This window comes from Culex pipiens, chromosome 1, assembly GCF_016801865.2.
Source record: "Culex pipiens pallens isolate TS chromosome 1, TS_CPP_V2, whole genome shotgun sequence".
Taxonomy (NCBI): Eukaryota; Metazoa; Arthropoda; class Insecta; order Diptera; family Culicidae; genus Culex; species Culex pipiens.
The window spans coordinates 49,228,150-49,246,259 of NC_068937.1; the positions used below are offsets into that span (position 1 = coordinate 49,228,150).

Sequence of the window (18,110 nt, forward strand, 5' to 3'; positions counted from 1 at the left end):
TTGCAAATATTTTTATAATTACATTAAAAAAAACCCAAAATTAGTCAAGGTATCAGGAATCAAGCAAAACAATATTTTTTCAAATTTTTCCCTTTGAAATTCAAAGAACGAATTGATAACTATTGAATATAGGGTAGAGGACCCAGTTTTCGCCTTGGAAATATATTACTAACTTTCGAACTTTATAGGTTTTTAAAGGTAACTTCATCGTCTGAGCTTTAGTTTTTCTTTAAACAAATACTCAATGTTTATCTATGAAGACAATTGGGTCCTAAAATGAAGCTTAGATTGCTGATTTTATTGTTTACTGCGATAAAGCTTATTTTTCTGAGTACAATGACCCTTTGTACGACCACAAAGAGTTTACAATGGATTTTTAAATCAATTTGGAATCAATTTGACAGAAAAGTTCCTACTTGACAGCTCGTTCCGAGGGGACCATAGTTGATCCATCGAAAAAATGTTGCCTTGTCAAAAAAAATTACATTATAATGAAAAAAAAAAGGTGATCAGAAATGGTTTTTAATCATGTTTTTTACCGTTGTACATAAAAATTGACATACACACAAAAAAATATTACGGTAATGACAAAAGTAACTTACTTTTGAATTAAAAAGTTGTTAAAATTTGCTACATTAAAAGTTTTTTTCTTATTTTGAAAATGAAAACTTTTACTGCTACAGTTTTTGAAAATCTCATTGCTCACTGATTTAAAAGTTTTTACTTTTAATTCGACTGTAAAATTTCTTTCATTTTGACGTTCTCGTGTAACCGTGTACGCCTAAGTCGCAAATGTAAACAAACACTTTGGTGGGTACGGTGGTGCTGGTGAGTCTAGGACGCAAAGCAAAGCCGACCGCGGCAGCAGCCAGGACTCGGACGCGGAAACCTTCGTGAGCCAAACAGCAGCAGCGGAACGCCTTCGAAGGAGGGTGGTGCAGGAGCGGGACGAGGTCGAGTGCTCGAAAAGGACAAGGCCAGCTTCCTGCAGGAACGGCAGCTGTTCCACGGCCGGAATGCGTAAGAAGGAAGCTTGGGTGTTTTGGGGGGTTTGTGATTGATTTTGTTTGTTTTTGTAGGATGAGAGGTAGGAATGTGGTTTCGCACCGGTTGTATTGGGTGGTGGTGGCCCGGGATTGGTGGTTGAAGGTCAATTCGCGTGAGGACTGGGGCGAGATCATCGAGGAGATGGCGCTGCCGAAGCGTTGCGTGAACAACGAGATTGCGTTGAAGAAGATTAACTTCCGGTTTTTGGACAAGTACGCGAAAGTTTATTTTCACGATGGGCCTCCGACGAAGAGGAGGACGACGAAAAGCTACAAAATCGGAGGTGGTCAGCGCAGATGTTGCACTCGGTGCCGGCGATTTACAGCACCGGTGAGTAATGAGAATGTGTGCAGTGGCTAGCCAACTTCACTTACTTTCCATCTCTTTTAGCAACTTCCCGCCCACAAACACTCCGTTCCGAGGGCCTCATCAACTCCATGTTCCGGATGCGCTTCCAGGATCGGGAACTCCCCGTTCAGGCACTTTACTTCCCAGCCGGGAAACGTCGACCACCCTTCCCGAATCAATGGCCAACTCCTCCAAGACTGTCCTGATTGAGGCCGGAAACGTGACCATCGTGTTACACTGCTGTCGCGCGTCGAAGCCTCCATCCGGAACCGTCCAGCCTGGGGTATTCGGAAGTGACCGGTGGCGTACCGTATGAATCGGTACAGCTTGGACTCGGATATTGGCCTACCATGAGCTGAAGCTAGTGGAGAAGCGTTAAATACAATAAAAAATGTTTTTTTTTAACATACAGTTTAATTTTTTTTAAATAAATGTAAAAAAAACCAAGCACATTTTTCTGAAATTATCCCTGTAGTGCTAAATGTTGTGTATTCTTGCCATAAAAGGTTTCTTTTCCAATTGAAAGTAAAATACTTTTACCAATACAACGATTTTGTTCCATAAATGCATAGTAGTATCAAAAACTTTCCAACTTTTAAATTGAAAAGTTTGAACTTTCTACGAATATTCACCAACGCGAACTTTTAATCCAACGAACGATCTTTTTAAATTTAGAGTAATTTTTCTTTGTGTGTAGGGTTTTAGTACCCAATTGTAACTGTGTGCCCTCATCTGGTGTGAATAGGGGCACATGAGGACTATTAGGACAACGAATTCAGTTAGGGCGTCCAATTTTCCCGGGTTTTGAATTTCCCGGGAAACGGGAAAAATATTTTTAGAATCCCGGGAATTCCCGGGATTCCGGGAAATTTTTGCAGCAGTCAAAAAATCTATTTTTTCATTATATTTGTTACGTTTTTCTTGCTTAATCCTGTGTGGTGCGAGCTCTGTCGCCGTTTTCACACCAGCTCAAACTGTCAAAATTGCACCAGCGTTTCAATGCTTTCAACGCTCATGGTATGGCAGATTTTCAAATCAAAATATATTTTTTCAAAGTTTTTTTTTCAATTTTATTAGGCTTTTAATGAATTTTATACTTATAAATTGGAAGTTGTCAGATTTGTTTATGTCAAGCTTCGTGTGTGTACCGGGTTCGAGTTAGCTTTGAGCTATTCAGTTTGACAATTCTAAACCGACCAAAGAGATTGTTTGAAAAAATCGTTGTTTTGTGAGTTATTTTAATTTTGTTTACAGTCATCCCACATATTCGGAACACCCACAAATTCGGAACACTTTTGTGATAATTTGTCAATAGCATGAAAAATACAGCTTTTCTGTCGACCCTACTATTTTTAGGACCTTTATTTGGACATTTTCTGGCTATTTCACTAGTAAAAGTAATAATTTTAAAACAAAAAACTGCATCTCAAGACTATTTCATTCAGAGCAGCAAAACACTGCCTCCAAATTGCCTGTTCCATGATTGTGGGATGTTATTGTGCCTCCCACAATTGTGGAACACCTGAATTTAACTGATATTTTCACAATAAAAGTTATCAGACCATGGATAAAACATCACTAAGCTTGAGTGAAACTGGTTGCAGTGTGTGAAGTCATTATTTTGTTACAAATATGTACTCCTGGAGAGATCCAAAGTTTGTTTACATCCGTAAGAAAAAAGTGTTCCGAATTTGTGGATTTCGAGGGTCAAAGTTTTACTTCAAAAACTTGATATAAAAGTTGAAATTTGCAGTTGTTCGATATAGCATTCGAAAGATCGCAAGAAAAGCTTCCAAATGAAGGTCAAAGCGAATCATTAAGTTCAATTATTGATTTGCTATGATTTTTTGAACATTGGCCGATCTGTAAACTGTTCCGAATATGAGGGATGGCTGTAGTCTTTTGTAATTTGTGAATCAAATCTGGATTTGTTTCAGATTATTGATGGCCGTGATCTGCGTTAAATGTGGTTTCAATTTTGCGAAATTCAATCAGTTGGAAATGGTGGACAAAAACAACAACTATGTGAAAACATTTAAATATGATCATAAATAAGTTAATAGTTAATAAATTCAGCCCCTTTAAAAAAACAAAAAAATATGATAAAATTGACATGATATCACTTCAATATCTGGCATACCATAATTTTGTATGTACGTTGACCATAACTGACAGCTCGCACGACCTAAAATCTTAAATTTACAATTAGCTCAAAACTGTTAATGGTGATAAGCTACACTTCAATCTGAACAAGGACAGCAGTCTTTAGATAGTTTAAAACACATTAAAAAAATGTGTTCTTTGATGTGCTTTGGAGTTTAATTGAACCAGAATTTTGAATATATTTCTTTTATTTTTTAGTTATATAATATAACTACAAAAGCTTATACAATTTCAATTAAAGTGTCTAAAACAACAAGAAATAAAATTATACCGGACAATGTAACACTTTGGATAAGTTTGGAATTTTATGTTTTTATTTAAAAACATATTTTAAAAATTATCTTTAAGTCACTACCAACCAACTACCAACTGGGGATAATCGGGACTGCAGTCTGAATAGGTACAGGAGATTTTAGAGCAATAAATTTGGAAATCGGTGTACGAATTGTTTTGATCTGTTCCTGTTGTAATCGAAATCAATCAAAACAATCAGAACATTATTCAAAAACAAATTAGCTTAAACAGCTGTCTAAATTCGTTACTTTTGTCCTAATTTGCTCCAGATGCCGGTTTATGATGAATAGCTAAATAATTTTTAAAATATTATGCTTTTTTTCAAGTTTAAAGTCATAAATAAACATGCAGGGCTGTGGAGTCGGAGTCGGAGTCGGAGTCGGAGCCGGAGTCGGTGGAGCCGGGTCCTTTTCGGGACCTGGAGTCGGAGTCGGAGTCGGAGTCGTCAAAACTCGAATAGCTGGAGTCGGAGTCGGAGCTGGCTAAATTTTATGAGCTGGAGTCGGAGTCGGAGCCGGAGTCGTAAATTTCTGATAGACCCGGAGTCGGAGCTGGAGTCGGAGTTATCAATATATTTTATAAAATTTATGAACTTATTTATTGTTTAATATTTGTTATAATTCAGGATAATTACCAATTTTTTAAATTTATTTATTGAATCGCGTGCACTGCGTTGACATTTTTTTAATCAATTTATTTTTTGGATCAAAATAATTATCAGATGTCATGTTGTTTTCGAAGCATATTCATTGTGATTGGAAAGCTCTTATTGTGTTATTTCACTAAGATCACAGCATGATAATCTGTTAATCCTCTCTTGTCAATGTTTGTATACACTAAACTATAGTTTCATAACTCATACAATAGTAAACAATAATTGTGGCTGTGTAGTCAAAAAATTAAAACATATTTAAATAATTCCTTACTGTCTCTATTTGCTTGTATTTACAGTATTTAAAAAAAAGTATTTACACCCCTTGGGCCCTATGCGCATTTTGTGATGAAACATGTAAACAATTCAAAGTTTGACAAAAACCTAGTACTACGTTTTATTCAGAAACTCATGCCGAACATTTTGCTACAAAAAGCTCATGAAGAGATGATTTCTATAAAAAAAAGTTCTTAAACAAATACTATTTCAAAAATAAAAAAAGTTGCTAAAAAAGTTTGTACACCTTTCGCAAATTAACAAAAAGTTATTTTTTGACAAATCACCATAAATCCAGCCCCCAACTCCAAATTGGCATCTTTGACCTATATAAAATAATTTAGATTGAATATAAAGTTTACTAACTACGTAGTATAAAAGTTAATATAACTCTGGAAATTCTATATAAAACTTATCTAAACTTAATTTTGCAAACTTTTAATTCAACTAAATGTCAATATACTACCATAGAATTGCTAAGATTTTAAGTAGATCCTTTTTTTATAGGAAAATAAAAGTTCACTATCGGTACAAACGAAAAAAAATATATTCAAAAAACATTTGTAAAATTGACATTGTAACTCTACTAATAAATTATCAATTATTATACTGCCCCTGATCGCATAAATGTCCCATATGCATTTCCATCGTTTTTGAGTTATTGATGCAGTTTGGTTCAAAATCGTCTGCTCTTTCAAAAGAGCCTATAACATCCAGTACTTTTTTTCTAGAAATCAGAAATTAGAATTATCTCATTATTTATATGTTTAAAGTGTGTACTGGGCTGGATCACACAATTTCCATGTACGTACTCTGAAATAAATTCAAAAGAGCTTTAAAAAATAGTGACTTTGAAAATTGTCTATTTCAAAACCAGGATAGTTACTTTGTTTCTTCAAAATTTTAGCCTAAAATTATATAAATTGATTTTATATGTCAATTCGATCATGAAAGCTAACTTTCTTTTAATATTTCATTTAAAAAAGTACAATTAAAATTTAGTTAGCTAGCATATAAATTTAAAAAAAATGAAAGTAAATTTAAAGTAATTAAATAAATGTTCCAATTTTTCTAACAACAAAATTTAAATTTATTTTGAAAATTGTTGTGCTGAAAATGCGTTTAAATCTGAAGATATTTATGATTTTTGTTTATATAACGCTGAAAACATGTAACATAGAACAACGAACACTTATCTACCAAGCTTAGTATGGTTCCATACCATTCTGTTTGTATAAATAATTCGTATTTATAATTTTGCGAAACACCCCGAACATAAATGTCACCCCGGTTTACAGTATTCGCGCAAGTGTGAACTGAAATGTAAATGATGTGTTAATTAAATTTTTAAAATATTTTAAATAAATATTATGTGTCGAAGTCGGAGTCGGAGCCGGAGTCAACAATTTGTGGAAAGCTGGAGTCGGAGTCGGAGTCGGCTAGAGTTGGAAGGCCGGAGTCGGAGTCGGAGTCGGAGCCGGAGTCATCAATTTGTGGAAAGCCGGAGCCGGAGTCGGAGTCGGAGTCGGCTTAACTCAGAAAGCCGGAGTCGGAGTCGCTTGGAATATGACCCGACTCCGCACATGAATATAATAATAAGTCATTTTTTAAATAAATAAAATTTAGTAGAAAATATCTAAGGTGCAAAGCATTTTGCGGATCTGTAAACAAAAATTTGAACAATTTTCCCTGTCAAATTAATGCTGTTATATGCCGAATACAAATTTTAATGCTTTAAAATGCTTATCGATTACTAATTTCCACATCCAAATCTGAATTCCTAGACCAAAATTTGATATGTTTTCAATTTCGGGAATTCCCGGGACAAAATATGAAAAATCCCGGGATTCGGAAATTCTCGGTTTTGGAAAAATCCCGGGATTTTTGTCCCGGGAATTCCCGGGATGGACGCACTAAATTCAGTTATACTTTGGCTTAGTATGAACAAGTTTTGGATTACCGAGCCGAACCAGCGTTTATGGCTGAAAGGCTCGTCAATAAAGACAACTTACTAACTAAGTTATGAACATATTTAGAATAGTTAGAACATTAGTAGACCACCCATGACTGCTGCCAGCAAAGGGGGGGAATAGAGGAGAAAAGCAACTCGCGACAAAATTTTGAGGCTAGGAATTTTGACAGGTATGATTTTCATAAAGTGTTCGCCTCCTTTTCTCTCCCACAGAAAACCTGGGAACGAGGTAGCTGTCAAACTAGGCCAAAATGTTAAAGTCACTCACAAAATGAACTTTGAGTGATTTCTGACGTCACGATTTTCTCCTCTATTGAGGTTGGATCGCAGCAGGGGGTAGCGAAGAAGCCGCCATCTTGGAAGTTCAGATAACAAACACTCAGAATCAGTATTATTCATATTACTTTGGTAACACGAAGTGTGTTATCCTGGTTGAACTCAAAAGTCCCATGCAAATGTGTAAAAGCAAACTGGAAAATGTGTAATGCTGATTCTGAGTGTACGGGCGCACTGTTTTGTCGACCAAAAGAAAAAAAGCAAAAAAAGGTAAACAGAAAAATCACTTTTTTCGAAATGAATTTTCAGCCAATATTGGGATGGAATCTACAAGAATATGATAGAATTTGCCATCAGCAACACAATTCACGTGTTTTTTTCAGGAATTTATCGTTTAAATTGCGTAAAATTTGAAAATCAAAAACCCAAACAATGATTTGTTATGGGCTACCATTTGACAGCTAGTGCTTTTGTTGTGGGCTCTCATTTGACAACCGTGCTAATGTCGACTGTTGTCAGTTTGCTTTGGTCGAAATAGGGTTGCCATCCCCCCGGATCGCAGCAACACGGAGAAAAAAGAGTTCCCAATATCGTGAACAAGAGTTCATGAAAATGGGAACCTCGAACAAAGTGTTCAAATCCCATGGTACGATTTTGAAAAACGTACCATGAAATTTGAACACTTTGTTCGTGGTTCCCATTTTCATGAACGCCTGTTCACGATATTGGGAACTCTTTCTTCTCCGTGAAGCTGGCGACTAAACCCAATCATTCAAATTTATATTTGTCTCTGCCACACCCAGCGATCAAGTGAGAACAAGAAAAATGAGAAGGCCTTTAGGCAATCATTATTCGCTAGAGAGATTTTCTTTCAAAAATGAAAATATCTTTAAAAAAATCGTTTTTGAATGTTAAAAAAATGATATCAGGGTATTTAATTTATTTAAACTTTGAACAAATCAATACCAATTATTGAAAGTTATTTTGTATTTCTTTCTTAAAATCAAAACAAATTAATAATATTTGCATCACTATTTATTAATTTGTTTACCTGTAAATTATTTTTAATAATTTTACGAGAATTTTTTTTTACTTTAACAAATATTATCAAACATTAATTCCAGCCCGACGCAGCTTTAGAAAAAATCAAATCTGAAAGTTGGGCACTCCTGCTCTAAGCCTTTGAATTTGCATGGAAAAAATAGTCTTAATGTTTGAAGAAAAGCAACTGTTTTAGCAACTATTTAGGTAAACTGTTTAGGTAAAAACCTGTGGAAGGCGCAATAACTATCCAATTCGTACCAATTCTCGGAACTAATATCTTCATTAAATGTGGAAAAACTTTTCCGAAGACACCCTATTTCTAAGATTTTTGCCAGCAAGCTAATGCCTCCAAAACTGACCATTTCGGCGCGGACGATTGATAGCCTTGGGGTGAGAGTGAGTGCCGTCGTGTCGTGTACATCTAGTATGCGTGCGATAGTGGTTCGGTAACTGTGTGAAAAAGAGAGGAGAGAGAGGGGGGGAAAGTGACAGTTCAAGTGAAGTAAGATGGAAGCAACATAAATACAAAGGGGTTAAGTACAATGGAGAAGAAGAAAGCTGAGGAAAACATCGAGGACGGACTGCAAAGTCAATCTCTTGAAGAAGTGGACTCCTGTTCTTGCTTAATTTTGGATTCCGACGAAGAAGACGATGGAATTAATGTTACCATCAAGGCTGTGGAGGCTGATGGCTCTGTTGAAAAGTCAGCTGGCCCGGAAGGTCAGAAATTAATTGGTACTCACGCTCAAGTGCTTCCGTCAACGCCCAAGGTTGCAGTTGCAGGTGACGGGACCGGAGCTGCAAGGGAAGAGCAAGACTGATATCGTGGATCAACGGATTCGAGACGTCGCGGTGGCAAGGTCGAGAAGAAAAAGCTGAAAAATCAAGGGGGAAGCGCAAGCAAGAAACCTCGTAAAGAGTACCTGCCGGTTCCAACGTATGAGCAGATCGTGAGTCGTGTTATACTTGGCATTGTTCCTGAAGGTTACCCAGAAGTCGAGTTGGAGTCAAGGTGGCGCTCCTCAAGAAGGTTCTGAACCAACGCAGGGATTAGTTCAAGCCAAAGTTCGTATACTGCAAGGCCAGAGCTGGGTATGTAGTTCTCTCCAGCCAAGACTGCTAACTGGGTAAAGGCTGCCGGTGCTGAGCTCGTTCCGCGTTTTTCTACCGAAGCAAGAAGGACGACAATGACACGAATCGGGGCTACTTCGAGAGCCACAACGACGATCTGGATACATCGGCCTGGAAAGTTATTCATCGTACTGCTAGGAATGAGCATGTAGATTGGTCATTCACGGTAAATGCCGTATCGATGCAGTTGCTGGAGGATCGCCAGATGGTAGTGAACTACAAGTTTAGACAGATAATGTCCCGAAAGGAACGGTCAGACACTGGAGCTCATCTAGTCGACGACGATCTGGAGATGGTAGAGGGAATGGAGTTCGAGAATATCACAGAATATATTTAATTCATTTATTAAAAACACACTGAAATACATCATTTTAAATTCAACACCAGTTTTGAAAAGGACCTTCCCTAATTTATTCCAAGTGCAACAAACAAAGCTCCTTTTGGATTTTTCCTTCCTTGTTACTTCCGCCAACAAACGTCTCCAGATAATGTTAATCAAGCGATATTAAATTTTCCCACCAACCAGCGATGAAAAAGGACCACTCCTTGCGAAACCAAAACAAAAAAAAAACATTCTCAAGCAAAAAAGGGAACCTTCTTCAAAAAGCTCACGAAGTGCAACCGGTAACAACAAAGTGCAATTTGCATAATTTATGCCAAGATTACACCCAAATTAATTCATCACCAGCCAGCCAGCCAGTGGCCAAATAAAGCAGTAAAAATCCTGAAAAATTACCCGGAACGCGCCCGCGCGCCCTTTTCCCCGACTTTGCGTGTCAAGCACCTGTTAATTATTGGCCGTCAAAAGTGCCGCGCGTCTCCATGGATAATTTTTTAATTAAAAAAAAGTTCCCGATTCGCCGTTTTTTTATTGACCAACTGCACTTGTCAACCCTTTTGATGTCCTTTTTACCTTTTTTTGCTGATTCAGTTACCTCGTAAACAAAACAAAACAAAATTTAATAAAAAAAAAAACTGAAAAGAAACCCAAAAAGGGCGTGTTTCGGGAGCAAATTGCCACATGGCATATGTTAGCGCATTTGTTTCAGCTTTTTTTATTTTTCCTGATTGCGATCAATTGGCACTGATAATGGTCACCGGCGGTGTCATTCACGTTTTGAATGGAAAATGCAGTAAAAAATTTACAGCCAGCAAAAAAAAAGTTAATTGAAAGGTCGGGGTTCATTTTGAGTCACACTTTAGGGGTTGGTCCGCAAAAGTCAATGAGAGGGTAATCAAATCGTGACCCGAACTGGACAGACGGACTGAAGTTTTTTTTTTTTGTTTTGGCACGCAAACGTGTTATTTGCCAATTATGTATGGTTTGATTGTTTTTCGGCGATTGGCGAATGTCAATCGGTGCAGGTTGACCATTTGGCATTTGTTTTAATATTATACACCTAAACACGTATTGCTGATGTTTTATTTGAAAACGCAATATGTTGTTATTTATTAACATAAATTTCAAGCCTTCGGACACCTACTTTTGAGTAAGAATCTTACAATAGAGACCGCCAAGACATTTAACATTTCGTTTGGCAAATTTTCGCATCTTTGACCTTCAAAGATCTCCAAAACTCGATTATCATGCAGTTGCGACATAATGTATATAAGAATTACAGTCAGTTGCATTTTGACACTCTGACATGCTCGTACATTTTTCTAATAAATTTGGCCTTATTCAACTGGATTTCAAGACAACACACAGACCGATCAGGCGTACAAATCTTGAATGTTATTGTTTAAAACGTGTGTTTCTAAAAACTTTAAAAAGCGAAATGTGACAAGATAGTACGATAACGTAGATATTGTAATCAGTCACACGTGAAAAATGAGGTAAATTTGGCGAAACAAAACTGAATTATTTCAACATTGCATGAAGTTCAAATAGTTTTAGGCCGATGCAAATTTCAACTTTTTGCTTCCCCCATTAATAAACAGGAGACAACAAATACACAACATCTAAATTATTTAGTGAAAAGTGTAAACAATCGACTGTATTAAACTTATTCGAGCACATCGTTTAACGTTTATTTTTTACATTTTTCATACATTGAGACAGTATTGAGTTAAAAAAATGCATTTTGTGATCTCAAACTGTAAAAAGATGTCTTTGAAAAACAAAAAGAATTCAGTAATATTTACAAGTTAAACCGTAGCATAACTCTTAAAATGTGATCTTTGTGATATTTCTTGCTATTTTGTTTTAATATTAATGCTTTACTTTTTTTGCATTTAATCTGCAAGTGACAAAATCTTTAAATACATGTTTTAATAGCCTTATAAATCTTAGATTTGTGAATTCGTGTGTACACATGCATTTGAGCAACTCTCTACGAAATCGGCCGATTTCGACCATTTTTATTTTTTGTATTTTTTTATTTGACTCAAACTTTGTGGGGGCCTTCCCTATGACCAAATAAGCTATTTTGTGTCATTGGTTCACCCATACATGTCTCCATACAATTTTGGCTGCTGTCCATACAAAAATGGTATGTAAATATTCAAACAGCTGTAACTTTTCAGTGAATTTTCTGATCAATTTGGTGTCTTCGGCAAAGTTGTAGGTATTGTTGAGGACAATTGAGAAAAAAATATGTACACGGAAAAAAAAAATTTGCAGATTTTTTTATCAACTTTTTTTTTACTAAAACTCAATTTCCCAAAATACGTATTTTTTGATTTTCGAGATTTTTTGATATATTTTAGGGGACTGAAATCCGCAACTTTTGAGCTATAGAGAAACATGGTCAAAAAATCTGCCGCCAAAATATGAATTTTTGAAAAATAGTGATTTTTGGAAAAAAAACAAATTTAATGCAAAAACTAATTTGAAGTTATTTTTTAATGCAAAATTGAATTTGCAATCGAAAAGTACTTTACAATTTTTTTGATAAAGGACTTCGTTTTCAAGATATAGCCACCGAAAGTTTGATTTTAGCAAAATATTTGCAGTTTTTCGATTTTTAAAAATAGTGACCATGAGCGACCATTTCTAAAAATATTTTTTTTGAAAAGTTCAGAAAATTTGCTATAAAATTGTCTAAGAGACATTGAAGATTGGACCTCGGGTTGCTGAGATACAGCCGCTTTAAGAAAAAGAAACACGAAAATTGAAGTTTTCTAAGTCTCACCAAAACAACCCACCATTTTCTAATGTCGATATCTCAGCAACTAATGGTCCGATTTTCAATGTTAATACATGAAACATTCGTTAAATTTCCGATCTTTTCGAAAAAAATATTTTGAAAAAAATTAAATCAAGACTAACATTTAAAATGGGCGTAGTATTCAATGTTTGGCCCTTTTAAAATGTTAGTCTTGATTTAATTTTTTTTTAAATATTTTTTTCGAAAAGATCGGAAAATTTCACGAATGTTTCATGTATTAACATTGAAAATCGGACCATTAGTTGCTGAGATATCGACATTAGAAAATGGTGGGTTGTTTTGGTGAGACTTAGAAAACTTCAATTTTCGTGTTTCTTTTTCTTAAAGCGGCTGTATCTCAGCAACCCGAGGTCCAATCTTCAATGTCTCTTAGACAATTTTATAGCAAATTTTCTGAACTTTTCAAAAAAAATATTTTTAGAAATGGTCGCTCATGGTCACTATTTTTAAAAATCGAAAAACTGCAAATATTTTGCTAAAATCAAACTTTCGGTGGCTATATCTTGAAAACGAAGTCCTTTATCAAAAAAATTGTAAAGTACTTTTCGATTGCAAATTCAATTTTGCATTAAAAAATAATTTCAAATTTGTTTTTGCATGAAATTTGGATTTTTCCAAAAATCACTATTTTTTCAAAAATTCATAACTTGGCGGCAGATTTTTTGACCATGTTTCTCTATAGCTCAAAAGTTGCGGATTTCAGTCCCCTAAAACATATCAAAAAATCTCGAAAATCAAAAAATACGTATTTTGGGAAATTGAGTTTTAGTGAAAAAAAAGTTGATAAAAAAATCTGAAATTTTTTTTTTCCGTGTACATATTTTTTTCTTAATTGTCCTCAACAATACCTACAACTTTGCCGAAGACACCAAATTGATCAGAAAATTCACTCAAAAGTTACAGCTGTTTGAATATTTACATACCATTTTTGTATGGACAGCAGCCAAAATTGTATGGAGACTTGTATGGGTGAACCAATGACACAAAATAGCTTATTTGGTCACAGGGAAGGCCCCCACAAAGTTTGAGCCAAATCAAAAAATACAAATAAAATCCATTTCCGGTTTTGGTAGAGAATTGCTCATTTAGTATTTTTGGCAATTTACAGTGATTTTATTTCCTCCAAGGTTCATTTCAATGTTATAGAGTTTAATAAAGTATTCTAAAAAGGCCTGAAATGATTTTAGTTGGCTATAAAGATACAAAGAAATGTTGGTTCTCGTTAGAAACCCTTTTAAGAAATACATGAAAACTAAAGTTATATCTCTAAAAAAATCATGGAGAGAAGTTGTAAATTTTGAGTGTTTTTGGTATAAATCCTTTAGATTATATAGATTCGACATTTTTAAAACATCACGAGTTTAAAGAACAAATACTCCTGAGATTTTTCAGCGATTATAGACATAGACCTAAATAGAGATAAATAAGTCCAAAATCTAATTTTTGAAAATATAAATTTTCTTCGAAATTTATCCCTTAATTGCAAAGTTTTTAAAGATTTGCTCTGATGCTTTCATAAAATTAGTCGTTGAATCAAAGATTGCGAGATTAGATTTTGGTGGCTTTTGAAAAGTTATTTGGATTGCATTCCCAACCACTTTCTAGAGGAGCAAACAATCTAAAAAAATATTTCTGAAAAGTAAGACACACTAACCGTTAATCAATCTTATTTTCAATAATTTTCCGGAAAATTCAGTTTCTACCTAATTTTGCGATCTGACATGACATGACATGTTTGAAACAACAGTTAAAGAAAAATTTGATTACTAGAACTGCTGTTCAACTTATTTTTACTATTTTCAATTTTGTTGTTTGGTTGCTTAGTTGCAGAACAAATAAACAATAATATTATAAACTTTCAAATAAAATACCTTTTAACATTTTTTAGTTTTTATGTTCTCAGCAAAACAACTGATGGTAAAATCGCAAAAGCATGCACAGCACCTTCGTCAAAAAGACACTTAATATTACACACTGCACACCCAACCGGCGATCGCATGATTGTGATACATGGCGGCATGAAAGTATATCAGAATCTGCAAACTGTCCTCATGCATTTTTTGCGATATATGGGTATGACATTTTTGCCCGTTACCGACAATTATCGACCTTACCGACGGCTTTTTGATTGTATTTCACAAAAAAAAACCTTAACAGAACGAGGATTGAACCACCAATTTCTTGGTTAGTGATCCGGCACGCTACCACCGCGCCATGGACGCTTGATGAATTTAGATTGAAAGAGCACCAACATAATCTTCTCTCAGAAGTGTTGCTCGGGGACGGGCCAACATTATTTGTGTTGGCGAAAACTGCAGATCGCTGAAATGTTTACACGCGGGCAAAAATGATCTACGGGCTTGCTGCAAAAAATGTTATAAAATGTGACATTTTCTGCAGCAAATCCACTGTTGCAGATTTTGAGATATATTTTTCCTTTGGGTGCATGTACAATTTTAGTAAACACAAAAAAAGTTGCAACCGACGGGATTCAAAGCCCAGCACTCACACAGTAAGGACTAGCGCCTTAGCTCACTCGGCCATAGAATAGAATAATAGAAAAAAAAGAAATGATAAACGCACATATAAGCTTGACATTTCATTAAGGTAGTTTCCCATACTGATTGGCTACATATTTCAGGATGTAATATTACATAAAATATCATTTCTTCATGGCCTTTTACACGCAGCTGGATTACTTTTTTTTGCGGTGTTTTTTCTCTTTTGAAAAAGTGCTAAAAGTCCTATCTCTCTGGAAAAATATATATTTAAACCATTTTTTTTCGAATCATTCAAAACTAAATTTATTAAAACAAATACCTTAATTCCTTGGAAAGCTTCAAAAGTTTAAGTATCAAGCTTGCTAATGATCGTTTTACCATTTAAATTGGTAGAGCAAGGGTTTATTTACTGGGGCATGAATAATGATTTATTTTTTATAATGTAAATTTCTCAAGATGATTATGATGGGCAAACGTTTGTCATTTAAAAAAAAAAGATGGTTTTGAAAAAATAATTTACAAAAATCAATAATGCAAAATTTAAATTTATTTTTACGTATTGCTTGTATTCTTATTGTTAGTTAGAAATAAAGACAAGAATAAAAACGTGTTAACGAAACAAAAATGAATTCGAATTGACGAGAAATAAACCTAAAATTACAATTATCTGAAAAGTAATGTACATTCTGACAAACTCTTAAAAGCAGATTTCATCAAGTTTTACGATAGTAAACTCGTTAAATTGAAACGGGAATCACATTCACCCCGAGTCCACCCAAATTTTACATCATTTCCCTCTCCCTTGAAAAAAAAAACAATCCATAAAGAAGAGTACAGCTCCATCCGATGATGTGTGGATGAAAATTAATTAAACTTTGCTTTGGACAATAGATTCATTACAATTCACGAGAGAACTCTGCAGAAAAAAAAAATAACCGAGTGATGCTCGCCTAACCGGAAGGACTCGTTCAATGTACGTGACAAACCAATTTCCATTTGCCCTTGCCCTGGCGGGGGAGAGTGTGAGTTCATGTAAGGGGTTGGAAAAATGCCAGTGGTCTATTGTTTTTCCCCCCAAGGGAGGGGGGGGGGAGGCTGTCCATCACTGTGCAATGAAAAACCGAAAAAAAAAACCATTTTTCACAAGAATTCGTCGGTCGTGAAAAAACGCGCGCGCCACCGAAGAGATTGTTTCCAGATGAAATAAGCGTAAAGTGCTGACCGAAACTCCCTCCACTTTTTGGGGTTGACTTTTTTTGCTGCTGTGGTTTAAGGTGGTCACTGCTGTCGGGGTTGACGGAGGGAAAACAATTGGTGGGGGTGTTCCATGTGAGATTCCAGCTTTTTCCGCGAGGGACGCGGACAATTTGATTGCTTGAAACGGTCACTTTATTGTTTGAACAGTTCGCACATGAATAAGTGCTGGAAAAAATGAGAAAACAGTGGTTAGAATAATTGTAAATGGTTCGAGAAAGTCTCTTGTCTCTTGTCTCTTGTCTCTTGTCTCTTGTCTCTTGTCTCTTGTCTCTTGTCTCTTGTCTCTTGTCTCTTGTCTCTTGTCTCTTGTCTCTTGTCTCTTGTCTCTTGTCTCTTGTCTCTTGTCTCTTGTCTCTTGTCTCTTGTCTCTTGTCTCTTGTCTCTTGTCTCTTGTCTCTTGTCTCTTGTCTCTTGTCTCTTGTCTCTTGTCTCTTGTCTCTTGTCTCTTGTCTCTTGTCTCTTGTCTCTTGTCTCTTGTCTCTTGTCTCTTGTCTCTTGTCTCTTGTATCTTGTCTCTTGTCTCTTGTCTCTTGTCTCTTGTCTCTTGTATCTTGTCTCTTGTCTCTTGTCTCTTGTCTCTTGTCTCTTGTCTCTTGTCTCTTGTCTCTTGTCTCTTGTCTCTTCTTTTTCTCTTTTTTTCTCTTTTTTTCTCTTTTTTTCTCTTTTTCTCAATTTCATGAATCATTTCTACAGCAACCTCAGTTAAAATCCAATTTTTCATAGTCTTCCCCAGTTTGTCTGTTTGTATCCCAGGAGCTATTACAAAACCACCCAGAAGCCAACCTGTCCCAGTCGTTCACATTTGCGTAAGAGCAATTCCAGCTCAAATCAGGAATTTTTCTGGTACTTTTGTACCCGACCCTCTCCGATTTCAATGAAACTTTGTAGACATGTTATCCTAGGCCTATATAAGCCATTTTTGTGTATATGGAGCCAATAGTACTCGAAAATAACATTTGAGAAGGGCATAAGGTATTTAAATATTTTTGTATTTTGTAATTTAAAAATTACTGTATCTCGAAGCCGTTGCGTCGTATCAAAAAGTGGTCGAAGACAAACTTGTAGGAAATTGGACGGGCTTTCTGAAAAAAATACACTGAAACAAAAATACACGCCACATCTATGAGATTTTTTGATTTTTAAGTCTAAAACTTAAATTTAAAGGTGATGTCACGATTTTTTTTCGTTCAAAATTTTTGAGAAAATAACCTAAAATGTTACCAAAAGACTGACGAAAAATGCAGGATGGTATGTCTCTCCTAAAAAAATACAAAAATCATTTATTAAAACTGTTTTTTTGAAAAGTGGTCTAAACGTCAAAATTTTTCAAACCCGGTAGTGGGAATCGATTCTCCAGACAATTTTACATAAAAGTCTCCATATTGACCATTGTCCTCTGTCCAATCCTTGCGAAGATACAGCGGTTTTAAAATTAAAAATGTTGAAAAAACAGGATTTTTGGTGGTTTTTGGCAATTTCTATATGACAGACTTGGTTTTTCAGTCTCGTAAATATTTTTACCGAAAAGCTCGTCCAATTTCCCATAAGTTTGCCTTTGACAGCATTTCAATCAGGGATCTGACAGGCATGCACTTTCCCGAAGTCACCGCCAGCGGCGCTGTCAATGTTGTTTACGTGGGGTTTTTGAAAAGGTAGTATGAAACAAATCAATTATTTTTTATCTAAAAATTTATTAATTTTAAGTTTTAATCATCTTTTGTTTATATATTAAAGTAAATGGCAAGTATTACGTGCAGATTTCCTCATTTTTTATTTATAAGACCGATAAACAAAGTTGTACTAGAACAACACGTAACATTAAACTAAAAATTGAATATATTCAGTTTCCTTGAAACAAAATTAGCTTTGTAAGATTCTTCCTGACTGTTGGTTTAAATTCAATTACACTTGTAGAATACTCAGTTAATTAACATTTAAACATAATTCAACAACGAGTTTGAACAACATATTTCGATGAT

At 35.2% G+C, this 18,110-nt stretch overlaps 1 protein-coding gene across 1 annotated transcript; it reads left to right on the forward strand.

The window, feature by feature from the left end:
- The first annotated feature begins 572 nt into the window (after positions 1 to 572).
- On the forward strand, positions 573 to 2,088 carry LOC120419700 (uncharacterized). The gene is made up of 3 exons (XM_052706102.1): positions 573 to 1,020; positions 1,080 to 1,377; positions 1,438 to 2,088. The coding sequence occupies exons 2-3, from the start codon at positions 1,081 to 1,083 to the stop codon at positions 1,603 to 1,605; spliced, it is 465 nt and encodes a 154-aa protein (XP_052562062.1). The 5' UTR covers positions 573 to 1,020; position 1,080; the 3' UTR covers positions 1,606 to 2,088.
- Positions 2,089 to 18,110: the final 16,022 nt, after the last annotated feature.

Bases quoted from the DNA above. Each gene is read 5' to 3' on its own strand.
- LOC120419700 (XM_052706102.1), top strand. From the start codon at position 1,081: ATGAGAGGTAGGAATGTGGTTTCGCACCGGTTGTATTGGGTGGTGGTG. The intron at 1,378-1,437 runs GTGAGTAATGAG...CATCTCTTTTAG, and splicing joins GCCGGCGATTTACAGCACCG to CAACTTCCCGCCCACAAACA.